General features: G+C 46.3%; 1 protein-coding gene across 1 annotated transcript in view; it reads left to right on the top strand.

The window, feature by feature from the left end:
• The window catches only part of GALR1 (galanin receptor 1), a 354,796-nt gene extending 327,607 nt beyond the window's left edge, over positions 1–27,189 (top strand). The window contains exon 3 of the mRNA XM_068237051.1: positions 26,212–27,189. Within this exon, the coding sequence (XP_068093152.1) occupies positions 26,212–26,529 (318 nt within the window). The 3' untranslated portion in view covers positions 26,530–27,189. The remainder of the gene's footprint in view (positions 1–26,211) is intronic.
• Positions 27,190–27,417: the final 228 nt, after the last annotated feature.

Genomic DNA, 27,417 nt, shown 5'->3' with positions numbered 1-27,417 from the left:
TGCGGATATAGCAATGCTTTTTGCCGCCATGCAGTCATAAATGTAATAAAGATGAGAGGTTCAATAAACAGGGACCGGCAACGCTAACCCAGCAGCAGCAGCAGCAGCAGCACACGTGATGGAACAGGAGGAGGCGCAGGAGGAGAAGGCCACGCTTTTTGAGACACAACATCCCAGGCCTTGCATGAGGACAAATAGCGTGCGGATATAGCAATGCTTTTTGCCGCCATGCAGTCATAAATGTAATAAAGATGAGAGGTTCAATAAACAGGGACCGGCAACGCTAACCCAGCAGCAGCAGCAGCACACGTGATGGAACAGGAGGAGGCGCAGGAGGAGAAGGCCACGCTTTTTGAGACACAACATCCCAGGCCTTGCATGAGGACAAATAGCGTGCGGATATAGCAATGCTTTTTGCCGCCATGCAGTCATAAATGTAATAAAGATGAGAGGTTCAATAAACAGGGACCGGCAACGCTAACCCAGCAGCAGCAGCAGCAGCACACGTGATGGAACAGGAGGAGTCGCAGGAGGAGAAGGCCACGCTTTTTGAGACACAACATCCCAGGCCTTGCATGAGGACAAATAGCGTGCATATATAGCAATGCTTTTTGCCGCCATGCAGTCATAAATGTAATACAGATGAGAGGTTCAATAAACACGGACCGGAAAAGCTAACCCAGGCCAGCAGCAGCAGCAGCACATGTGATGGAACAGGAGGAGGCGCAGGAGGAGAAGGCCACGCTTTTTGAGACACAACATCCCAGGCCTTGCATGAGGACAAATAGCGTGCGGATATAGCAATGCTTTTTGCCGCCGTGCAGTCATAAATGTAATACAGATGAGAGGTTCAATAAACAGGGACCGGAAATGCTAACCCAGGCCAGCAGCAGCAGCAGCACACGTGATGGAACAGGAGGAGGCGCAGGAGGAGAAGGCCACGCTTTTTAAAGCACAACATCCCAGGCCTTGCATGAGGACAAATAGCGTGCGGATATAGCAATGCTTTTTGCCGCCGTGCAGTCATAAATGTAATACAGATGAGAGGTTCAATAAACAGGGACCGGAAACGCTAACCCAGGCCAGCAGCAGCAGCAGCACACGTGATGGAACAGGACGAGGCGCAGGAGGAGAAGGCCACGCTTTTTGAGACACAACATCCCAGGCCTTGCATGAGGACAAATAGCGTGCGGATATAGCAATGCTTTTTGCCGCCATGCAGTCATAAATGTAATAAAGATGAGAGGTTCAATAAACAGGGACCGGCAACGCTAACCATGCAGCAGCAGCAGCAGCAGCAGCAGCACACGTGATGGAACAGGAGGAGGCGCAGGAGGAGAAGGCCACGCTTTTTGAGACACAACATCCCAGGCCTTGCATGAGGACAAATAGCGTGCGGATATAGCAATGCTTTTTGCCGCCATGCAGTCATAAATGTAATAAAGATGAGAGGTTCAATAAACAGGGACCGGCAACGCTAACCCAGCAGCAGCAGCAGCACACGTGATGGAACAGGAGGAGGCGCAGGAGGAGAAGGCCACGCTTTTTGAGACACAACATCCCAGGCCTTGCATGAGGACAAATAGCGTGCGGATATAGCAATGCTTTTTGCCGCCATGCAGTCATAAATGTAATAAAGATGAGAGGTTCAATAAACAGGGACCGGCAACGCTAACCCAGCAGCAGCAGCAGCAGCACACGTGATGGAACAGGAGGAGTCGCAGGAGGAGAAGGCCACGCTTTTTGAGACACAACATCCCAGGCCTTGCATGAGGACAAATAGCGTGCATATATAGCAATGCTTTTTGCCGCCATGCAGTCATAAATGTAATACAGATGAGAGGTTCAATAAACACGGACCGGAAAAGCTAACCCAGGCCAGCAGCAGCAGCAGCACATGTGATGGAACAGGAGGAGGCGCAGGAGGAGAAGGCCACGCTTTTTGAGACACAACATCCCAGGCCTTGCATGAGGACAAATAGCGTGCGGATATAGCAATGCTTTTTGCCGCCGTGCAGTCATAAATGTAATACAGATGAGAGGTTCAATAAACAGGGACCGGAAATGCTAACCCAGGCCAGCAGCAGCAGCAGCACACGTGATGGAACAGGAGGAGGCGCAGGAGGAGAAGGCCACGCTTTTTAAAGCACAACATCCCAGGCCTTGCATGAGGACAAATAGCGTGCGGATATAGCAATGCTTTTTGCCGCCGTGCAGTCATAAATGTAATACAGATGAGAGGTTCAATAAACAGGGACCGGAAACGCTAACCCAGGCCAGCAGCAGCAGCAGCACACGTGATGGAACAGGACGAGGCGCAGGAGGAGAAGGCCACGCTTTTTGAGACACAACATCCCAGGCCTTGCATGAGGACAAATAGCGTGCGGATATAGCAATGCTTTTTGCCGCCATGCAGTCATAAATGTAATAAAGATGAGAGGTTCAATAAACAGGGACCGGCAACGCTAACCATGCAGCAGCAGCAGCAGCAGCAGCAGCACACGTGATGGAACAGGAGGAGGCGCAGGAGGAGAAGGCCACGCTTTTTGAGACACAACATCCCAGGCCTTGCATGAGGACAAATAGCGTGCGGATATAGCAATGCTTTTTGCCGCCATGCAGTCATAAATGTAATAAAGATGAGAGGTTCAATAAACAGGGACCGGCAACGCTAACCCAGCAGCAGCAGCAGCACACGTGATGGAACAGGAGGAGGCGCAGGAGGAGAAGGCCACGCTTTTTGAGACACAACATCCCAGGCCTTGCATGAGGACAAATAGCGTGCGGATATAGCAATGCTTTTTGCCGCCATGCAGTCATAAATGTAATAAAGATGAGAGGTTCAATAAACAGGGACCGGCAACGCTAACCCAGCAGCAGCAGCAGCAGCACACGTGATGGAACAGGAGGAGTCGCAGGAGGAGAAGGCCACGCTTTTTGAGACACAACATCCCAGGCCTTGCATGAGGACAAATAGCGTGCATATATAGCAATGCTTTTTGCCGCCATGCAGTCATAAATGTAATACAGATGAGAGGTTCAATAAACACGGACCGGAAAAGCTAACCCAGGCCAGCAGCAGCAGCAGCACATGTGATGGAACAGGAGGAGGCGCAGGAGGAGAAGGCCACGCTTTTTGAGACACAACATCCCAGGCCTTGCATGAGGACAAATAGCGTGCGGATATAGCAATGCTTTTTGCCGCCGTGCAGTCATAAATGTAATACAGATGAGAGGTTCAATAAACAGGGACCGGAAATGCTAACCCAGGCCAGCAGCAGCAGCAGCACACGTGATGGAACAGGAGGAGGCGCAGGAGGAGAAGGCCACGCTTTTTAAAGCACAACATCCCAGGCCTTGCATGAGGACAAATAGCGTGCGGATATAGCAATGCTTTTTGCCGCCGTGCAGTCATAAATGTAATACAGATGAGAGGTTCAATAAACAGGGACCGGAAACGCTAACCCAGGCCAGCAGCAGCAGCAGCACACGTGATGGAACAGGAGGAGGCGCAGGAGGAGAAGGCCACGCTTTTTGAGACACAACATCCCAGGCCTTGCATGAGGACAAATAGCGTGCGGATATAGCAATGCTTTTTGCCGCCATGCAGTCATAAATGTAATACAGATGAGAGGTTCAATAAACAGGGACCGGAAATGCTAACCCAGGCCAGCTGCAGCAGCAGCACACGTGATGGAACAGGAGGAGGCGCAGGAGGAGAAGGCCACGCTTTTTGAGACACAACATCCCAGGCCTTGCATGAGGACAAATAGCGTGCGGATATAGCAATGCTTTTTGCCGCCATGCAGTCATAAATGTAATACAGATGAGAGGTTCAATAAACAGGGACCGGAAACGCTAACCCAGGCCAGCAGCAGCAGCAGCAGCACACGTGATGGAACAGGAGGAGGCGCAGGAGGAGAAGGCCACGCTTTCAGACACAACAACCCAGGCCTTGCATGAGGACAAGAAGCGTGCGGATAGCATGCATTTTGCCGCCATGCAGTCATAAATGTAATAAAGATAAGAGGTTCCATAAACAGGGACCGGCAACGCTAACCCAGCAGCAGCACACGTGATGGAACAGGAGTAGGCGCAGGAGGAGAAGGCCACGGTTTCAGACACAACAACCCAGGCCTTGCATGAGGACAAGAAGCGTGCGGATAGCATGCTTTTTACCGCCATGCAGTCATAAATGTAATAAAGATAAGAGGTTCCATAAACAGGGACCGGCAACGCTAACCCAGCAGCAGCACACATGATGGAACAGGAGGAGGCGCAGGAGGAGAAGGCCACGCTTTCAGACACAACAACCCAGGCCTTGCATGAGGACAAGAAGCGTGCGGATAGCATGCTTTTTACCGCCATGCAGTCATAAATGTAATACAGATAAGAGGTTCCATAAACAGGGACCGGCAACGCTAACCCAGCAGCAGCAGCACACATGATGGAACAGGAGGAGGTGCAGGAGGAGAAGGCCACGCTTTCAGACACAACAACCCAGGCCTTGCATGAGGACAAGAAGCGTGTGGATAGCATGTTTTTTGCCGCCATGCAGTCATAAATGTAATACAGATAAGAGGTTCAATAAACAGGGACCGGAAACGCTAACCCATTACAGATGGTCATTGTTCATGTTACTTGGTTGGGGTCCAGGAGTGTTGCATAGTCGTTTCCAATCCAGGATTGATTCATTTTAATTTGAGTCAGACGGTCTGCATTTTCTGTGGAGAGGCGGATACGCCGATCTGTGACGATGCCTCCGGCAGCACTGAAACAGCGTTCCGACATAACGCTGGCTGCAGTGCCGGGCAAGCCAGCACCTCTATTGCGTACATTGCCAGTTCGTGCCAGGTGTCTAGCTTCGATACCCAATAGTTGAAGGGTGCAGATGGATTGTTCAACACAGCTACGCCATCTGACATGTAGTCCTTGACCATCTTCTCCAGGCGATCGGTGTTGCAGGTGGATCTGCACGCTTGCTGTTCTGTGGGCTGCTGCTGCATGGGTGTCATAAAATTTTCCCACTCCAAGGACACTGCCGATACCATTCCCTTTTGGGCACTAGCTGCGGCTTGTGTTGTTTGCTGCCCTCCTGGTCGTCCTGGGTTTGCGGAAGTCAGTCTGTCGGCGTACAACTGGCTAGAGGAGGGGGAGGATGTCAATCTCCTCTCTAAAGTCTCCACAAGGGCCTGCTGGTATTCTTCCATTTTGACCTGTCTGACTCTTTCTTCAAGCAGTTTTGGAACATTGTGTTTGTACCGTGGATCCAGAAGTGTATAAACCCAGTAATTGGTGTTGTCCAGAATGCGCACAATGCATGGGTCGTGTTCAATGCAGTCTAGCATGTATTGAGCCATGTGTGCCAGAGTCCTGCCAGAATCCTCATCATCCTCTTGTGAGCGTTGTGATAGTTGTTGTGATGCATCATAGTTGTCACCTTCTTCCTGGTCTGCTTCTGCTGACCATTCGCGCTGAATTGTGGAAGTCCAACGTGCACTGCTCTGGCCCTCGTCAGTGGTGGCATGAAATTCCTGCTCCAACTCCAGCTGTTCCTCCTCCTCTTCTTCGTCATAGCTGCTGGGGCCAGCGTTTCCTGAGGCGGATGGCCTGATGTTGGTACCATCACGCTGATCGTTTTCTCCTTCAGATTCCCCCAGTTGCATCATGACAGCTGTTTCCTTGATTTTCAACATTGACCTCTTCAGTAAACACAGCAGTGGTATGGTAATGCTGACTGAAGAGTTGTCACTGCTCACAAGCAACGTGGATTGCTCAAAATTTTGGAGGACTTGGCAGAGGTCCAACATGTTGGCCCAATCGGATCCACAGAAGCTTGGCAGCTGTCCGGATGCGCCTCGGTACTGCGCCGTCATGTACTGGACCACTGCACTCTTCTGCTCGCAAAAGCGGGCTAGCATGTGCAGCGTAGAATTCCAGCGCGTAGGGACATCACACAGCAAGCGATGGTGGGGGAGATTGAAGCGCTCCTGCATCTTGGCGAGTGCCCCTGAAGCAGTACTGGAATTTCTACAATGTTTGGCCACTCGTCGCACCTTCAACAGAAGATCAGCCACGCCTGGGTATGTCCTCAGGAACCGCTGAACTACTAGGTTCATCACGTGCGCCAGGCAAGGGATGTGTGTCAGCTTAGCCAACCTTAAAGCGCGAATGAGATTACTCCCATTATCACACACAACCATGCCCGGTTTCAGGTCCAGCGGTGCCAGCCACAAATCCGTCTGTTCCTTTATTCCCCTCCAAATTTCCTCCCCTGTGTGCTGCTTATCCCCAAGGCAGATCAGCTTCAGCAACGCTTGCTGACGCATGCCAACAGCTGTGCTGCACTGCTTCCATGATCCTACTGCTGCTGGGCTAGCGTTTCCGGATGAGGTACAGCTTTGAGATGCGTTGGAGGAGAAGGAGTCAGAGAGGTAGGTGCTGCTGTTGTTATCCAGTGGGAGGGACGGCGGTGCAGCTGTTTGCGGCGTGGGCAACACCCGCGCCGTAGCAGGTGAGGAATCGCTGCCAGGCTCCACAAGGTTCACCCAGTGCGCAGTAAGGGAGATGTATCGACCCTGGCCGAACGCACTCGTCCAGCTGTCAGTGGTGAGGTGAACCTTGCAGGCAACGGCATTTTTCAAACTTCGGGTTATTTTGCTGACCACGTGCTCATGCAACTCAGGCACTGCAGAGCGCGCAAAGTGGTAGCGGCTGGGAACCACGTAACGTGGGATGGCCACTGACATCATGCCCTTGAAGCTGTTTGTCTCCACCACTCGATATGGCAGCATTTCGCAGGCCAGAAGCTTGGCTATGCTGGCTGTTACTGCCACGGCCCGGGGGTCATTTGCTGGCAATTTCCTCTTGCGCTCAAACATCTCCGAGACAGACAACTGAACCGTAGGGCTGCACACTGAAGGGCTGTTGGTTGTTGTGTTTGATGAACACTGGGAGACCTCAAGAGCACTACTCCGGAAAGTGACAGTGTCAGCGTCGTCTGATGTTTGTGAATGTTGTGAACCACGCAATGGCTGGGCTACTGCTGCTGCTGAGGCGGGTCTGGTGGTGAGTCTGGTGACCCCAAGGGAGGCAGTGTTGCTGGTACCCTGTCCTGCCGCGTTTGCCCACAGAGTGGGATGTTTGGATAGCATGTGGCGGCTCATGCTGGTGGTGGAGAGGTTGTTAATACTTTTCCCCCTGCTCAGGCGGGTCTTGCACACCTTGCAAATCGCCATAGTACCATCCTCAGTGCAGTCTTCAAAGAAAGCCCAGACTTTGGAGCACCTGCCTTGCTGGTGATTTCTGTTTGCGCCTCTTTTGCCTCTCACTTGAACTTCCACGCTTGTGGTGCCTGAAATTTCGCGCCGCCTACCTTGTGGCACAAGGCGAACTCGTGCAGCAGTGGGTTCTTCAACAGACTCATCTGTGCTGCTGCTACGACGGCGATGTTCTCGTTCACAAACAAAATCTGGGTCTATGTCCACATTGTCCATACCCTCCTCTTCCATCTCCTGAAACTCGTCATATGTCATTGTGGGGGGCCACCGCCGTGGAGTAGAGCTCCCCAGAACAACCTCTGCGCAGCTCACTCCAACGTCGTCTTCCAGATCTTGTCGGCCGACCTCCTGCAATTGCAACCCCTCCTGCCCAACTTGCTCTGGGATTTGGGTTTCCGAGTCCTCCTTGGACTCGCCTTGTATTTCAGTGCGCGGTGCATTTCCCACAGTTAATGGTTGTGAATCCGGGCACAACATTTCTGGCTGTTCCTCCATTGACCTTTGAAAGGTGGAAGTTTGTTGGGCTGGGAATAGCTCCTGCGAATACCCCATTGTGTCCTGAGGTAATTCATCGGACTGGTTATCTAGCAGTTGTGTGCGTGGTGTCGCTGCCGGTTGTGTCAGCTTTGTGCCCACTGGCTCCTTGTAACTGGCTGAGGACTCGGACCTCGTGCGTGATGTGCTGGTGCTGCTTAACCCACTGCTGGACGCTTGAGAGGTCATCCAAGTAATTATCTGGTCCTGTTCTTTTGGATTTGTGAGGGTTGTTGTCCTGGACAACATGGGCGGTATTGAGTGGGTTTTCTTGGGTGCTCCCCTGTGGCCTGTACGTGAACCGTCAGGGGAAACACCTCTTCCCTTGCCCCTCCCTCTTTCACCGGATTACTTCCTCATTTCACTTATCCTTAAAGTACACGCTGACTGGCAGCAGTACAGTGGCAGTACAGAAATGCTATACAGTGGTGGGTGAGCGGTGTACCACTATTCCCAGCAGCGAGACAGAGCACAATGCTATACAGTGGTGGGTGAGCGGTGTACTACTGTTCCCAGCAGACACAGAGTGGCAGTAAACACAATAATGCTATATAGTGCTGGGTGAGCGGTGTACACAGAGTGGCAGTAAACACAATGCTATATAGTGTGGCTGTGCGAGCGGTGTACTACTGTTCCCAGCAGACACAGAGTGGCAGTAAACACAATGCTATATAGTGTGGCTGAGCGAGCGGTGTACTACTGTTCCCAGCAGACACAGAGTGGCAGTAAAGACAATGCTATATAGTGTGGCTGAGCGAGGTACACAGAGTGGCAGTAAACACAATGCTATATAGTGTGGCTGAGCGAGCAGTGTACTACTGTTCCCAGCAGACACAGAGTGGCAGTAAACGCAATGCTATATAGTGTGGCTGAGCGAGGTACACAGAGTGGCAGTAAACACAATGCTATATAGTGTGGCTGAGCGAGCAGTGTACTACTGTTCCCAGCAGACACAGAGTGGCAGTAAACACAATGCTATATAGTGTGGCTGAGCAAGGTACACAGAGTGGCAGTAAACACAATGCTATGTAGTGTGGCTGAGCGAGGTACACAGAGTGGCAGTAAACACAATGCTATATAGTGTGGCTGAGCGAGCAGTGTACCACTGTTCCCAGCAGACACAGAGTGGCAGTAAACACAATGCTATATAGTGTGGCTGAGCGAGGTACACAGAGTGGCAGTAAACACAATGCTATATAGTGTGGCTGAGCGAGGTACACAGAGTGGCAGTAAACACAATGCTATATAGTGTGGCTGAGCGAGCAGTGTACTACTGTTCCCGAATCCCAGCAGACACAGAGTGGCAGTAAACATAATGCTATATAGTGTGGCTGAGCGAGGTACACAGAGTGGCAGTAAACACAATGCTATATAGTGTGGCTGAGCGAGCAGTGTACTACTGTTCCCAGCAGACACAGAGTGGCAGTAAACACAATGCTATATAGTGTGGCTGAGCGAGGTACACAGAGTGGCAGTAAACACAATGCTCTATAGTGTGGCTGAGCGAGGTACACAGAGTGGCAGTAAACACAATGCTATATAGTGTGGCTGAGCGAGCAGTGTACTACTGTTCCCAGCAGACACAGAGTGGCAGTAAACACAATGCTATATAGTGTGGCTGAGCGAGGTACACAGAGTGGCAGTAAACACAATGCTATATAGTGTGGCTGAGCGAGGTACACAGAGTGGCAGTAAACACAATGCCATATAGTGTGGCTGAGCGAGCGGTGTACTACTGTTCCCAGCAGCGACACACAATGACTGGGGGGACCCTGGCTAGCGTGGCTGGAGCGCGAACTACCCTGCCTGCCTACCCAAAGCTAAACCCACAGAGAAATGGCGGAGATATGACGTGGTTCGGGTATTTATTTACCCGAACCACGTGACAGTTCGGCCAATCAGAGCGCGTTCGGGTCCGAACCACGTGACACGTTCGGCCAATCACAGAGCTAGCCGAACGTTCGGGGAACGTTCGGCCATGCGCTCTTAGTTCGGCCATGTGGCCGAACGGTTTGGCCGAACACCATCAGGTGTTCGGCCGCACTCGAACATCACCCGAACAGGGTGATGTTCTGCAGAACCCGAACACTGTTCGCCCAACACTACTACTGGGCTTCTGTTTTGTGTTTCCTGTTATTTTTCTAAGGTGTTGAGACACCCCCATGTTCCCTACATCTCCAGAAATCGTTTCTCTGGGGAGCAAGAAATTGTACCAACCACAGCATTAAATAAATGGGCCACACTGGCAAAGGGGCAAGATAACTAAAGTCTAGAATGTGATCGCATAATATGGCTACTGAAATACACATACAACAAGGATAGTTATGCTTATCCTATTAGGACACAAATAAAGGAAAAACAGGTGATAAGGGGATCATGTAATCAGTTTACATGGAAACAGTCATTAACCCTCTTCTGTCTGTGTTGGAAAGTAAGATCCTCCATTTTGACAACCCAGTTACATTTATTACTGTTTTATGATGATGTGTTTAAAGTTCAGAAGGGTTATTGATTGATTGATAGATATTCCCAACCATATTAAATTAATTATACCCACCAACTATACATGACATTCTCAACTAAACTTGGGACAAATATCCCATCTAGGTGTTGTTCACTGCTCAGTACTTGCCTTGTAGTTCCACTTCTGCTTAAACATAAGGACATCAAATGCATAAAGTGGCGATGTGGTGGAAAAGCACCCAAATGGGGATGGACATGTGCTTGGGTAGAAAGGACCCTATAACCCCACAGGGCCTTAAACACTAGAGAGAAAATTCTGAAGCATCACATTGGTAGTTATAGCTCCTTTATTGTTTTGAAAGCATACAAAGATAGCCATTGCAGCGACAGACACTGTTTCGGATTCTGTATCCTTCCTCAAGCTGTATAAGGCTCTATAAGATAGCCTTATCGAGCTTGAGGAAGGACATAGCGTCCGAAACAGCATCTGCCGCTGTCATGGCTATCTTCGTATGCGTTTTTAAAACAATAAAAGAGCTATAACCACCAACATGGTGCTACAGAATGAAATGCATAAACTCATCACTAGATAAATGTACTGTATATGGAGAAGGGAAAATCGAATTTCAAAGTCATAATTGCAATAATCTAAATTCATAGGGAGCCTAATATTCCAAACATTAAATTATACAATTTTACAAACATTGGCTGGATACATTTTGACTAAATAAACATGCAATAACTGACTATGGTAGTATTAGATTGTGAGGTCTTCTGAAGAGAGTCAGCGACATGACTATGTACTCTGTAAAGTGTTGTGGAAGATGCCAGCATCCACTCTGGTGGTCCATTGGGGTACGTTTGCGATTCAGAGAACATATGCATTTCCACCATAGGTTTTCATAGAAATGCATTTCCTTGTCTGGAAAAATCATGTAAGTCGGGACTCTGCATTGCATTAAGCAGCTTGGAACAAGCGGATCTGTTTGAATGTAAACATGTTCCCAGTGGCGTAGCTAAGGAGCAGTGGGCCCCGATGCAAGTATTACAATGGGGCCCCCCCCAAGCACTCTATACGTAACAATTGATACGGCGCACCAAAACCTGCCAAGGGCAACTACAGTGTCAGAGGTGCAAGAAAAGGATGGGAAACAGTTTGTTAAGAATTACCACTATTCAAAGTATCTATTGAAGTTATTATTATGAGCACAGGACCAATAGAGAGCTAATACTGTGGTTGAGGGAGGGCCCTTTGGGGCCCCTCTAGCCCAAGGGCCCCGATGCGGTCGCTACCTCTGCAACCCCTATTGCTACGCCCCTGCATGTTCCTGTACTTAATAGGATTCATCTCCGATCTGGAAATCATTGCCTCAAGTGTGGACCAATCATCAGTGTAAACATGTAATGATGCTAACTACAAAATAAATACATTAAAATAATAAAATAAAATAAAAATCCCTTACTTAACAAAATCCAAGAGACTTTATACGAAGTTGTGCAAATTATTAATAATTCATTATTTTTTGCAACTGTTTACCGTATATACTCGCAAGCAAGCCGAATTTTTGACCCCCCAAAAGTGGGCCAAAAGTTGGGGGGTCGGCTTGCTTGCGAGTCATGGGTGGGTGGGTAGGTGCTGTTCCTCCCCGCTCCCCCCCGCAGCCGCCGCTGCTATTACCTTAGGCGGCGCCGCTTCCTCTATCCCCGTCCTCCTCCGGTAACTACTAATTCACAGCAGCGCGCTCCTCGCTGCTGTGATGACGGAGGAAACCATAGAGAGCGGCCGTTACTATGGGAACCGCTCTCTATGGTTTCCTGCATCATCACAGCAGCTAGGGGCGCGCTGCTGGGAATTAGTTACCGGAGGAGGACGGGGATAGAGGAAGCGGCGCCGCCTAAGGTAATAGCAGCAGCGGCCGCGGGTGGAGCGGGGAGGGACAGCACCTACTCACCCACCCACCTACCCATACTGGGGCACTATGCTAGCTATATGGGGCGCTATACTGGGGCACTATACAAGCTATACTGGGGCACTATACAAGCTATACTGGGGCACTATACTGACTATACTGGGGCACTATACTGACTATACTGGGGCACTATACAAGCTATACTGGGGCACTATACTAGCTATAATGGGGCACTATACTAGCTATAATGGGGCACTATACTAGCTATAATGGGGCACTATACTAGCTATAATGGGGCACTATACTAGCTATAATGGGGCACTATACTAGCTATACTGAGCACTATACTAGCTATACTGAGCACTATACTAGCTAAACTGGGGCACTTCACTAGCTATACTGAGCACTATACTGGCTATACTGAGCACTATACTGGCTATACTGAGCACTATACTGGCTATACTGAGCACTATACTGGCTATACTGAGCACTATACTGGCTATACTGAGCACTATACTAGCTAAACTGGGGCACTTCACTAGCTATACTGAGCACTATACTAGCTATACTGAGCACTATACTAGCTATACTGAGCACTATACTAGCTATACTGGGGCATTTTACTAGCTATACTGAGCACTACCTACCTATACTGGGCACTATACTAGCTATACTGGGCACTATACTAGCTTTACTGAGGCACTACCTACCCATACTGGGCACTATACTAGCTATACTGGGACATACTGGGGGGATCACGCGGCCAGCGTTTCCTACCCCCGGCTTATATGAGGGTCAATCATTTTTTCCTGTTTTTTGGGGTAAAAGTGGGGGGGTCGGCTTACATGCGGGTCGGCTTGCTTGCGAGTATATACGGGTATACTAACTACCTGGCTTAGTAGAGAGGCTCAATGTGTGCAATCCATTAAATATCTGTATCCCCCTCAGAAATTGTAATCAGACTGTAGGGTTTTGTTTTTTTTTTTTTAACCAATAGAACTTGCTCATTGCAAGATCTCATGTCTCTAAAAATACTTCACCATCATTTACCCCATTAATCTTATATCACATAATCACTGCCTAGAATGTGGTGATCTTCATCTCACCCTTACAGAATAAATGTAACTATCATATAACACTATACTATAAATAACTGGGATGTAACATCCAACTCCCTTTCACCTCAGAACTCTTATTTAAAGGAACATGTTTACACACAAGGCCCAACACCAGAGTAGTGACTTTTGGGCTCATGGCCTGCTCCCTTTTGGCCCCTTTTACACTTAATCAGTTGCTCTCAGCTATAACTGAAAGAAAACTGATTTTCAAAGTAATGCCCACGTTTTTCGATGGCACCTTTTACACTTAACGCGTTTTAACTGAAATCTTCTTCCCAATGCACTGCTAAGAAAAAACGTGTACCAACGCGCACTACCGCATACTAACGCACACTTATGCATACCAACTGATTAAGTGTAAATTTACTCTTATGTGAGGCCTCAATTTAGTAATTTTTCTCTCCTAAAGCTGGAAAAGTTTTGCTTCATTAGCAGTGTTCTTTATTTATTTATTTTAAGCATTAATGTTTTATCAACTAGAGAAGGGGACATTTTTTTATACGTTTTCTTTTGCATTTTTCTTCTTTAGGTCCTTTTAATACAAGTGTAATAAATATTTAGAATGCAGTACTTTTCCCCAAAGTTTGATCAATTTTATTGGGATCTTGCATATTTTTATATTATGCCTGTGTTGCTTACACAATTCTTAAATACGAAGATCTGGCATAAAGTAAAATGTAATGTAAACACTCTGCTGGCTACCATTTAAACAGCATAATTAGTAGGGCTCTGTATCGCACTCATGGAAGCGGCATACAATTGAAAAAGGTGCCTGTTTAAAGTGGTGCATGATAGTGGTAGTAGAATATTACCTTTACATTTATATTATTATTTATTTATTATATACATTTACTGATAGTCTACTACTTCATTCAAATAGTAAAATATTGATAACATTTACCGATATTTTACTATGACCTAACTTCTCCCTACTCTCACACAGAATCTTGCCTAAGAGTTATCCCCCCCTCCCCATGGTGCCTAACTCTTAACCCCGCTCGTGGTGCCTAACTTTTAACCCGCCCAGTGGACAGCTAACCTTAACCTTCCACCCCCCTCCTGCACCTAACCTTAAAATCCCCTTAAAACCTTTCCAGTTTGAAAGGGCGTCTGCTATGATAGCTGGTACAGGGGATGTGAACTGGGGCTACAAATTGTGGGTGGTTTGTATAGCGGGTGGCCCCTGTGCCTGCTATTACTGTATAGTGGGCGCTCTTTTAGACAGAATTCTACCTGCGCCTTTTTCAACTACTCAGTCGTAGCGTATTAGCAGTACATTTCCTGGACAGATGTTGTGAAAAAAAATTAGACTGATTTCTGGATTGGTAGTCTTCACTTGAAAGTAGAAAGATTGTCTTCATGCCATACTTTTTAAACAGAAAAGGGGCTACAATATAAATATAACAGTTACTTTAAGTAAATTTGAGATTAATTAAACACAATGATTAATACTTACCTAGGGCTTCCTACACCCCCCTGTAGTCTGTGGCTTTCCTTTGTGTGTAGTGTGTGCATCCACTCCCATTTATTCTCACTCAGTCAGCTCCAGAAGTCGAGCCTATGGTGCATGCACAGCCCTGGCCATGCGCCTCCTTGGTAATGCTCCCATGGCCAGGGGCTTTCTAGGCTTGTAACTGCACAGACACCAGGGGTGAGCCTGGGGTGCCTGGCACCTGGGTGCAAGATTTTCTCTGGCGCCTATGGGAGTGGTTAAATTAACCACGCCCAACCACATAACCACACCCATGTCCTGCCTAATCACACCCACACCTTCCACCTCTTTACGCATGCATGTGATACCCCATTCCTACCCCCCTTCCATGGGCTTGCTCCTGGCTGGCTTTGGCTTCCTGCGAGTCTGCTAGTCTCTGGACTGACTCAGGCTGAGAGGCTCTGCGAGTGCGACGCAGTCACACACTGCGTATTTATGGCTGCCTGCGGCCACCCTACTCTCGCTCGCTGATGTCAGCTCCTCCCCCCTGCCAAGCCCAAGGTGGGCTGCCTGTATCTTTCCCGTTGCGCCACACAGCCTGCCAGTGTTGCCAACCTTTCACGTAATTTTTTTACTGACAAATACCTAAAAATTTACTGACAAAAGATTATTTTTACTGACAAAATACCCCACTAAATGCACATAAGAGACAGCTTTTCCCCATGTAAATGCACATAACAAGAGACCGCTTTTCACCAGTAAATGCACATAACAAGAGACTGCTTTTCACCAGTAAATGCACATAACAAGAGACTGCTTTTCACCAGTAAATGCACATAACAAGAGACTGCTTTTCACCAGTAAATGCACATAACAAGAGACTGCTTTTCACCAGTAAATGCACATAACAAGAGACTGCTTTTCACCAGTAAATGCACATAACAAGAGACTGCTTTTCACCAGTAAATGCACATAACAAGAGACTGCTTTTCACCAGCAAATGCACATAATAAGACAGCTTTTCACCAGTAAATGCACATAACAAGAGACAGCATTTCACCAGTAAATGCACATAACAAGAGACTGCTTTTCACCAGTAAATGCACATACCAAGAGACTGCTTTTCACCAGTAAATGCACATAACAAGAGACTGCTTTTCACCAGCAAATGCACATAATAAGACAGCTTTTCACCAGTAAATGCACATAACAAGAGACTGCTTTTCACCAGTAAATGCACATAACAAGAGACTGCTTTTCACCAGCAAATGCACATAACAAGAGACTGCTTTTCACCAGTAAATGCACATAATAAGACAGCTTTTCACCAGAAAATGCACACAATAAGACAGCTTTTCACCAGCAAATGCACATAATAAGACAGCTTTTCACGAGCAAATGCACATAATAAGACAGCTTTTCACCAGCAAATGCACATAATAAGACAGCTTTTCACCAGCAAATGCACATAATAAGACAGATTTTCACCAGCAAATGCACATAATAAGACAGATTTTCACCAGTAAATGCACATAATGACAAACAGCCAGTGTCCCCAGAATATATAGCCAGGGATATATGTCCCCAGTATATGTAGGCAGGGGGTATATGTGCCCAGGATATGTAGCCAGGGGGTATATGTGCCCAGGATATGTAGCCAGGGGGTATATGTGCCCAGGATATGTAGCCAGGGGGTATATGTGCCCAGGATATGTAGCCAGGGGGTATATGTGCCCAGGATATGTAGCCAGGGGGTATATGTGCCCAGGATATGTAGCCAGGGGGTATATGTGCCCAGGATATGTAGCCAAGGGGTATATGTGCCCAGGATATGTAGCCAGGGGGTATATGTGCCCAGGATATGTAGCCAGGGGGTATATGTGCCCAGGATATGTAGCCAGGGGGTATATGTGCCCAGGATATGTAGCCAGGGGGTATATGTGCCCAGGATATGTAGCCAGGGGGTATATGTGCCCAGGATATGTAGCCAGGGGGTTTATGTGCCCAGGATATGTAGCCAGGGGGTATTTGTGCCCAGGATATGTAGCCAGGGGGTAATATGTGCCCAGGATATGTAGCCAGGGGGTAATATGTGCCCAGGATATGTAGCCAGGGGGTATATGTGCCCAGGATATGTAGCCAGGGGGTATATGTGCCCAGGATATGTAGCCAGGGGGTATATGTGCCCAGGATATGTAGCCAGGGGGTATATGTGCCCAGGATATGTAGCCAGGGGGTATATGTGCCCAGGATATGTAGCCAGGGGGTATATGTGCCCAGGATATGTAGCCAGGGGGTATATGTGCCCAGAATATGTAGCCAGGGGGTATTTGTGCCCAGGATATGTAGCCAGGGGGTAATATGTGCCCAGGATATGTAGCCAGGGGGTAATATGTGCCCAGGATATGTAGCCAGGGGGTATATGTGCCCAGGATATGTAGCCAGGGGGTATGTGTGCCCAGGATATGTAGCCAGGGGGTATATGTGCCCAGGATATGTGGCCAGGGGGTATATGTGCCCAGGATATGTGGCCAGGGGGTATATGTGCCCAGGATATGTGGCCAGGGGTTATATGTGCCCAGGATATGTGGCCAGGGGGTATATGTGCCCAGGATATGTGGCCAGGGGGTATATGTGCCCAGGATATGTGGCCTGGGGGTATATGTGCCCAGGATATGTGGCCAGGGGGTATATGTGCCCAGGATATGTAGCCAGGGGGTATATGTGCCCAGGATATGTAGCCAGGGGGTATATGTGCCCAGGATATGTAGCCAGGGGGTATATGTGCCCAGGATATGTAGCCAGGGGGTATATGTGCCCAGGATATGTAGCTAGGGGGTATATGTGCCCAGGATATGTAGCCAGGGGGTATATGTGCCCAGGATATGTAGCCAGGGGGTATATGTGCCCAGGATATGTAGCCAGGGGGTATATGTGCCCAGGATATGTAGCCAGGGGGTTTATGTGCCCAGGATATGTAGCCAGGGGGTATTTGTGCCCAGGATATGTAGCCAGGGGGTAATATGTGCCCAGGATATGTAGCCAGGGGGTAATATGTGCCCAGGATATGTAGCCAGGGGGTATATGTGCCCAGGATATGTAGCCAGGGGGTATATGTGCCCAGGATATGTAGCCAGGGGGTATATGTGCCCAGGATATGTAGCCAGGGGGTATTTGTGCCCAGGATATGTAGCCAGGGGGTAATATGTGCCCAGGATATGTAGCCAGGGGGTATATGTGCCCAGGATATGTAGCCAGGGGGTATATGTGCCCAGGATATGTAGCCAGGGGGTATATGTGCCCAGGATATGTAGCCAGGGGGTATATGTGCCCAGGATATGTAGCCAGGGGGTAATCTGTGCCCAGGATATGTAGCCAGGGGGTATTTGTGCCCAGGATATGTAGCCAGGGGGTAATATGTGCCCAGGATATGTAGCCAGGGGGTAATATGTGCCCAGGATATGTAGCCAGGGGGTAATATGTGCCCAGGATATGTAGCCAGGGGGTAATATGTGCCCAGGATATGTAGCCAGGGGGTAATATGTGCCCAGGATATGTAGCCAGGGGGTAATATGTGCCCAGGATATGTAGCCAGGGGGTAATATGTGCCCAGGATATGTAGCCAGGGGGTAATATGTGCCCAGGATATGTAGCCAGGGGGTAATATGTGCCCAGGATATGTAGCCAGGGGGTAATATGTGCCCAGGATATGTAGCCAGGGGGTAATATGTGCCCAGGATATGTAGCCAGGGGGTAATATGTGCCCAGGATATGTAGCCAGGGGGTATATGTGATCAGTAAATGTAGCCAGGGGGTATATGTGACCAGTATATGTAGCCAGGGGGTATATGTGCCCAGGATATGTAGCCAGGGGGTATTATGTGCCCAGGATATGTAGCCAGGGGGTATTATGTGCCCAGGATATGTAGCCAGGGGGTAATATGTGCCCAGGATATGTAGCCAGGGGGTAATATGTGCCCAGGATATGTAGCCAGGGGGTATATGTGCCCAGGATATGTAGCCAGTGGGTAATATGTGCCCAGTATATATAGCCAGGGGGTATATGTGATCAGTATATATAGCCAGGGGGTATATGTGACCAGTATATGTAGCCAGGGGGTATAGGGTCCCCGTTTAGGTAGTGAGTGACAGGAGCGCACCCAACCCTCCCGCCGCTGCCGCTCCCCCCTCACCTTGCAGCAGCTTCAGACCTCAATCAGCTGGCGACCCGACCAGTGAGAATGCGCCGGACTACTCCGCTCTATATGCGGAAGTGATGTCACTTCCGCATATCAGTGCGGCGTGCTAGCGCCCGGTCCTAGCGCCCGCCCGCCTGATCGAGGTCTGACGCGGCGGCGGCTAGAGGGAGGGAGGTAGGGAGCGGGGGAGAGAGACGGCCGGGCGGCGCCTCTCAGAGGCAGGCGCCTGGGTGCCTTGCACCCGCAGCACCTGCCCAGGCTCGGCCCTGACAGACACATAATGTACCTGGCCAGGGCTGTGCATGTGCAGTACCAAAGCTGACTACAGGAGAATGGACGGACCCAGTTGGACATTGAGGGGGCCCATGGACTACAAGGGCCTAGAGAAACCCCAGGTAAGTATAAATCCTTGTGTTAAGTATACATTCTTGTGTTTCATTGAACTTAGGTACACTTTAGGATTACTCTTTTTCTGGTAAGTTTATACTGTATATGAAGACTAAAGTCTCACACCGTACACTTTCTACAAAATCAGGTAAACAATCTCACTGACAGCAATTATTTACCTGGATTATTGATGAGTATCACTAGATATTCTATCAGATTTCAGAAGCAGTCTGATCAAATACTGATCAGATCAGTGCCACCGCTAGTTTTGTACCGTTTAGTAAAAGCTAGGAAGCCATTGACTGTTCTCTGGGGCCAGGAGCGTTCTGCGCCTACTTGTAACTGCACAGGTGCAGAATGCTCCGTAAAAAGCTAGTTGGCCATTCACTGTTCTCTGATTACTTTCAGGCTTAATCAAGAAAAAAATGTTTACTGTTGGAGTTTTCATCATTTTATTTATAGATTGTTCAGTTAGTTCACTGTTTTTATCTAAGTAAATGTCTAACATATTAAAATGCCTAAAGTGTACAGTAGGCTGGATAAATTACGTATCAGTTATACTTCTGCTCTGTAAAACCCAACATGTAAAAAGATGTTTCAAGCTGTTCTGTCCTGTGGGAAGGTGCATTGGCTTGCCGCTTAAAGCAAACCTGAAGTGAAAAAAAAAAACATATGATATAATGAATTGTATGTGTAGTTTGGATAATAAATAGAACATTAGTAGCAAAGAAAATAGTCTCTCTCTTTTTTTTTAATGATGTAGCTTTTTTTGTAACATTGCATCATTCTGTCATATTTGCAGTTTACAATCCACACTCTGTATTTTAAACTATAAAACAGAGCAGAGCCAATGACCCTTTAAACTTTCCTGCAGTAAAACCTTATCGCAAGCTGTCTCTCACTGTTTCTTAGTTGTTTAAGTGCTTCAGAAAACAGGACTGTCTTCGACCCAGTTAGGTTGAAGAGCTCAGAGAAGCTCTTTTGCATAGATAACTGAGGTTTCTTAACTCTTCCTGTGCCGGAAAACAATATGAGACTTTTTTCTTTGCTACTAATGATCAATGTCTTAGATGTACTACACATACAATTCATGGGGCCTGATTCAAAAAGCGGTGCAAAGTGTTTGCACGCCTGTGAAAAGCCCCTTATCACGCCTAAACTCAGTTTAGGCATGATAAAATGAAACTCGCGCGAAATTCCCGCGCGCAAACTATTGCACGCGCAAACGTGCGGCGCACGGTGCACTGCACGCGATGCGCCCATTAAACCCTATGGGCGCTGCTTGCGGAATTACGCGATTGCGCGCGGAAAACTTTGCGCACGGGACTTTGCGTGCGATAAAGAGCACAAATCGGTGCTAACTCAGCGGTGCAAAGCTTATCACACCTAAAGTCTTTTAGGCGTGATAACTGAGTTATCACCGCTTTGTGAATCGAGCCCCTTGTCTCATACGTTTGTATGTCCCCAGTGATGATGACCTGATAAGGATACAGTGGCTAATTGATGGGCAGGAGTTGGACATCCCATTTGAAAGGGATGAGCTGGCTCATCTGATTCCAGAAATTGAGGGCCTAAGTTAGAGCGGAATGTACAGACATCTGTTTGGTAGAGTGGAAAAAATGTATATTTAGAAATAAATCCTAGGTAGTGAAAAGTAAAGGTAAATGCAAAAGGTCTTGTTCACATAAAGTGTGTTGTGGTACATGTGCATTATAACATCTGTAAAACAACATACATGGCGTCAGTTACAGATCTCAAGATCTCAACATGAAGATAAATGTGGAAAGTTCCCACTTCTAGACATTCTCTCAGTTACTTTATCAGCCTGTTCTCATATTTCTTCAATAACAACATTCTGCTTTGATGTGAGGAGAACTGCCAAACTAAGCTAGAATGTACTTTTTTTCTCAAATGAAGTTGCTACAATGTGTTGAAAAATGAGACTACCAAGGTATAAAAAAGTTGAGAGGGTCATTAAAGCTAAACTCTATGGTCCGCTAAATGCAAAGATCAAATATAACAAATGTAAAATATCTTAGAGGGAAAAAAAATATTTGTAATTACTTTCTAAAAGTTCCTGTGATTTATACTCAATCAGGGTCATCATCTGGCCAGTACAAGTAGTGTTGCCATATGGAGCTGAAGGAAGATGAGAGATCTGCCAGTCCTTACATTGAAATGCTTTTGTAAAGTTTCTATAAGAAATTCCCATCCAAAGTTGATTCAGTAATTGTCAGAACTCATCCATAACTGCTCCAGAACTACATTGACAGAGATTTTTTTTTGTTGATTTCTCAAGCAGCTTCAATGTAATTCTTGCTACTACAAGATATAGGGCTGGTTCACACGGGCGTCTGCCCCGCGTTTACCGCCAGCATTCAGGACTTGGCGTTAAACGTTCCCATTCAAGTGAATGGCAGCGTTTGTACCAGGCTTCTACCAGCGTTTATGCAAACGCAGCGTTCGGATCCTGATTTTCCATGGCGTTCGAGGCGACCCTGGACGCTACATGTAGCATCCAGGGGTGGTTAACCGCCGCAGGTAATGTCCACCCATGGGGAAGAGAAACGCAGACCACAACTGAAAGCCACGGAAAGCCGCTGAAAGCCTGAACGTGTCGGCGCAGCACTGCCAAACGCGACGCCGCTGAAAGCTGGGCAGACGCCCTTGTGAACCAGCCCATAATGTCAATGTATTCATTAAGCAACCCAGCATGTGTTAAATGTCCAGGGGACTTATAGGACAAATATAACGGGTACAACTCATAGTAGTTTGTCTTTACAAGAAACATTTGAAAACTTATCTTGCTGCATCTTGTGCTGTTGGAGACTAATCATTTTAATTTTGTTCATCTTAGAGTAAATAAAAAACACCTGTAGTTTACAGCTTAACTAACAAACACTGCTATGTTCTGGTAAACCTGATGCATTAAGGTGGGATAGCTTTAGCAACAGTGTGAAGTTTCTGTTTTACATTGTGGACTACACCTGTCTGTAATTTTTATATAATTGGCTCACGGTAGGTTTTGTATCTTTTACCAAGATAATATACCTTAAGCATTTTTTATAACACCCGTCACATGTAGCCTTAATTCTTACACTGCCACAATTTTTCTTTTTTAAAGCTACATTCCTGTGCCAGCTATTATGGCATACTGGTGGTGACTGAATATTTTGACAAGTTCTTCATTTCCCAAGGTCAACATTAGGATTGTGATTGAGGGGCAAATAATTGAGATTTACTATAGAATTATGGTAATTATGATGAAAATCTATGCAGCTTGTGAATGGATTAATCCAATCTTGGAAACATGGGGTTGGTCTAAGTTAACTGGCTTACCCCTGAAATGGGCCCTAGACTACAATGGACATGTAACTATGGTAGGGAGATTGTGAGCTCCTCTGAGGGACAGTTTGTACTATTCTAACTACTTTTTGAAGCTCTGGTCAGCAGGGAACAAAACCTGTTTTAACTTTTTTTAAACTCTTTTTTTATTGCAATCAGGTTTCTAAAAGTAGATAACAAAAATGTGGCAATCTTTTTTTTTTTCAGGCAATTTTTTTGCCAGATTATCGATCATTATATTTATCTATTTAAATAAATAAATAATTGATCTTTATTTATATGTCCAATTATATAAACAATAGAACAAACTAAAAACGATTATGGCAAATACTGTACATATCATCATCAATCAGAGACATTGCACACAACATTTTTTATCACTTGGTAGCTCAGCACCGAACAAAATGAGTGCTCAGCTGTTCATGTGAATGAACATTTAAGTATAAGTACACTAACAATTTAAAGCTACACTGTAGCTTTAGCACTGAATCTGCAGTGAGTACTGCTCAATTGGAGGTCAGGCAGTAAATGTGGGAGAGCCATACTTTTTTTAGTTCCCTTTTGGTAGTAAATTGGTTGAAGTTCCCACTACAAACTCTGTACTATAGCAATGTGTTTTGGAAAAGAAAATGTATTTAAAAGCTAATTTTCCTAGGCAATTAACTATATTAGGACAACAAAATGTTATTTACAGGCAATCAAAAATCAACCATGTACGTGCTTTCAGCATGTTAGTATAAAGATGACCATACATCTAGAAATGTATGGGCAGCTCAACTAAGAGGCTAAGCTTTCTCTGATTGAATCTGATCAGAGAGAGGTCTGTTGGCTGCCCATACGCCGTAGGTCGATTCTAAATCAGTTACGACATACAATCGTTCTGGAATCGGCCTTGTGATGCCGTATCCACCGCCCCACCACCTCCGTCAATATCCACCCAAATGTTAATGTGCCCCCTGTGCCTGTACAATAAAATAATTTACCTGTCCACTGCCGCTATAGTGGCTAACACTACAGCTTTTGCATTGGCACCATAGGAGGCTGCTGGCATATAACATGTTGGGCGCATGTGTGACATCACACACGCACCACATGCTTTATGCTGGTAATCACATGGGGCGCCAATGCGGTAGAGGGCTGGACCCTAGTGGCAGCAAAAGACAGGTTAAGTATTTTAATGCCAGGACACGGAGGGGCACATTAACATTTGTAGCTTGTTACAATATTGCATGCCAATACTGGTGTGTACCTGATCGACTTCATCAGCCTAAGATTTTCCAGAATGTCTGACTGATACATTAGACCGATTTCAGAGCAAAATCAGTCAAATCATCAATCGGACATGCTTGTTTTTTCATCTGGTTCAATAATAGTTACAGTGGTTTGCAAAAGTATTCGGCCCCCTTGAAGTTTTCCACATTTTGACGTATTACTGCCACAAACAATCAATCAATTTTATTGGAATTCCACGTGAAAGACCAATACAAAGCAGTGTACACGTGAGAAGTGGAACGAAAATCATACATGATTCCAAACAGTTAAAAAAACAAAAACTTCAAAGTGGGGTGTGCGTAATTATTCAGCCCCCTGAGTCAATACTTTGTAGAACCACCTTTTGCCGCAATTACAGCTGTCAATCTTTTAGGGTATGTCTCCATCTGCTTTGCACATCTAGAGACTGAAATCCTTGCCCATTCTTCATTGCAAAACAGCTCCAGCTCAGTCAGATTAGATGGACAGCGTTTGTGAACAGCAGTTTTCCGATCTTGCCACAGATTCTCTATTGGATTTAGATCTGGACTTTGACTGGGCCATTCTAACACATGGATATGTTTTGTTTTAAACCATTCCATTGTTTCCCTGGCTTTATGTTTAGGGTCGTTGCCCTGCTGGAAGGTGAACCTCCGCCCCAGTCTCAACTCTTTTGCAGACTCAAAGAGGTTTTCTTCCAAGATTGCCCTGTATTTGGCTCCATCCATCTTCCCATCAACTCGGACCAGCTTCCCTGTCCCTGCTGAAGAGAAGCACCCCCAGAGCATGATGCTGCCACCACCATATTTGACAGTGGGGATGGTGTGTTCAGAGTGATGTGCAGTGTTAGTTTTCCGCCACACATAGTGTTTTGCATTTTGGCCAAAAAGTTCAATTTTGGTCTCATCTGACCAGAGCACCTTTTTCCACATGTTTGCTGTGTCCCCCACATGGCTTGTGGCAAAATGCAAACGGGACTTCTTATGCTTTTCTGATAACAATGGCTTTCTTCTTGCCACTCTTCCATAAAGGCCAACTTTGTGCAGTGCACGACTAATAGTTGTCCTATGGACAGATTCCCCCCCCCCCCCCCTTGAGTTGTAGATCTCTACAGCTCGTCCAGAGTCACCATGGGCCTCTTGACTGATTTCTGATCTCTCCTTGTTCGCAGGGGCGTAGCAATAGGGGTTGCAGAGGTTGCGACCGCATCGGGGCCCTTGGGTCAGAGGGGCTCCAAAGGGCCCTGCCTTAATTACAGTATTAGCTCTCTATTGGTCCTGTGCTCATAATAATCACTTCTATAGATACTTTGAATAGTGGTAATCATTATCAAACTGTTCCCCATCCCCTTCTTGCATCTATGACACTGTAGTTGCCATTGGCAGGTTTTGGTGCGCTGTATCAATTCTTATGTATAGAGTGCTTGGGGGGCCCCATTGTAAAATTTGCATCGGGGCCCACAGCTCCTTAGCTACGCCACTGCTTGTTCGGCCTGTGAGTTTAGGTGGACGGCCTTGTCTTGGTAGGTTTACAGTTGTGCCATACTCCTTCCATTTCTGAATGATCGCTTGAACAGTGCTCCGTGGGATGTTCAAGGCTTTGGAAATCGTTTTGTAGCCTAAGCCTGCTTTAAATTTCTCAATAATTTTATCCCTGACCTGTCTGGTGTGTTCTTTGGACTTCATGGTGTTGTTGCTCCCAATATTCTCTTAGACAACCTCTGAGGCGTCACAGAGCAGCTGTATTTGTACTGACATTAGAATACACACAGGTGCACTCTATTTAGTCATTAGCACTCATCAGGCAATGTCTATGGGTAACTAACTGCACTCAGACCAAAGAGGGCTGAATAATTACGCACACCCCACTTTGCAGTTATTTATTTGTAAAAAATGTTTGGAGTCATGCATGATTTTTGTTCCACTTCTCACGTGTACACCCCTTTGTATTGGTCTTTCATGTGGAATTTAAATAAAATTGGTTCATGTTTGTGGCAGTAATATGACAAAATGTGGAAAACTTCAAGGGGGCTGAATACTTTTGCAAACCACTGTATCTAATTGGATGGTCAATTGGCTGCAACATTAGCAGATGTAAGGCCACCTTTAGTGGGATAATGAAAGTTTTATTCTGATTGGTTATTGGGGATTACTGGTGCATTTTATACCCATGATTAAATAATACTGTTAAATGTTGTAGATTAATGGCATTATTGATTTTATCTTGTTAAATGAGTTATTTTATATTAATGTATTAATGTGTTCAATGTTCCTTTTTTGTCTCTTTCCCCAGACAGCTCAGACGGTTTTGGTTGTTGTAGTGGTGTTCGGGATATCATGGCTTCCTCATCATGTGATCTACCTGTGGGCAGAATTTGGAAACTTCCCACTTACTCAAGCGTCATTCGTCTTCAGAATCACAGCCCACTGTCTTGCATACAGCAACTCCTCTGTGAATCCAATCATTTACGCTTTCCTGTCTGAAAATTTCCGTAAGGCCTACAAGCAAGTATTTAAATGCCAGATAGGTTGCGACTCCATGCAGAGCGATGCCAAGGAAATAAAAAGCAAAATGGAAACACCCCCTTCGACAAACTGCACCCATGTGTGACTAAATGAAATGATTGCCTTGTCCAACTCAGCTCTAGTGCAGTTATGAGGTTTTAAAGCACAAGAATGCTAAAAGTGCAAGTACATTGTCTAGTTTAATGTAGCTGGCATCTGCTTCAGTTAGCTTACATGTACTAAGTCACATGCTCCAACCCACTGCTAGAACATAATAGGTACTCTTGATCAAAAGAGAAGACGCATGAAGGGTATCTTGGAAATGTTTAAGCTGTAATTTATAATACTTTTATTTAAAGCAAAGCCTTGCAATGTGTTATGTAATCGGGCTTAACATTGTATGAAGTTGTAATTAATTGACTATCATTGTCACAGTGTGATGCATTTTACATTTTAAGTGTCTCATCTGCTGTTTTAATGCTGCAGCTAAGTAGGACTAAACAAAAGGATAGTGCTGACACCACAAGCTTATAACACAAATCTTTCTAATTGTTGAAACATAGCTTCTTCTTCTTTTTTTTTTTTACAAAACAAGGATGTCAATATTAAAAGTGATCTATAATAAATAAATAAATAAATAAATAACAAGAATGTGTATGTGCAACCTTTTAACATGAAGACAGATAAACACATTTCAAAATGATTTATTTTACCTTTTGTTTTACATTTTAAATATCAACTATTACTAACTAGTATTAGCAATAGCAAGATGGACATTTCCTTATTTGCATGTTTATTTAAATATTGCATAAATGAGGAGCCTTGCTTAGGGGAAACCCCGTTATCTTACAGTTGTTGTACAGATGTACTCCACATTATCAGAGGTTAAGACCACTAGGTGCAGGGAGGCTGCTGATATCTCAGTTTACAGTACCAAATAACGGCATTTTCATGTAGCTAATGCATTAGTGGTTGAAAGTTAAATGTATTAAAA

This window comes from Hyperolius riggenbachi, chromosome 5 (genome assembly GCF_040937935.1).
Source record: "Hyperolius riggenbachi isolate aHypRig1 chromosome 5, aHypRig1.pri, whole genome shotgun sequence".
NCBI classification, from domain to species: Eukaryota; Metazoa; Chordata; class Amphibia; order Anura; family Hyperoliidae; genus Hyperolius; species Hyperolius riggenbachi.
Note: the sequence above shows the minus strand (reverse complement) of the source record. Positions and strands in the feature narration are given on the sequence as shown.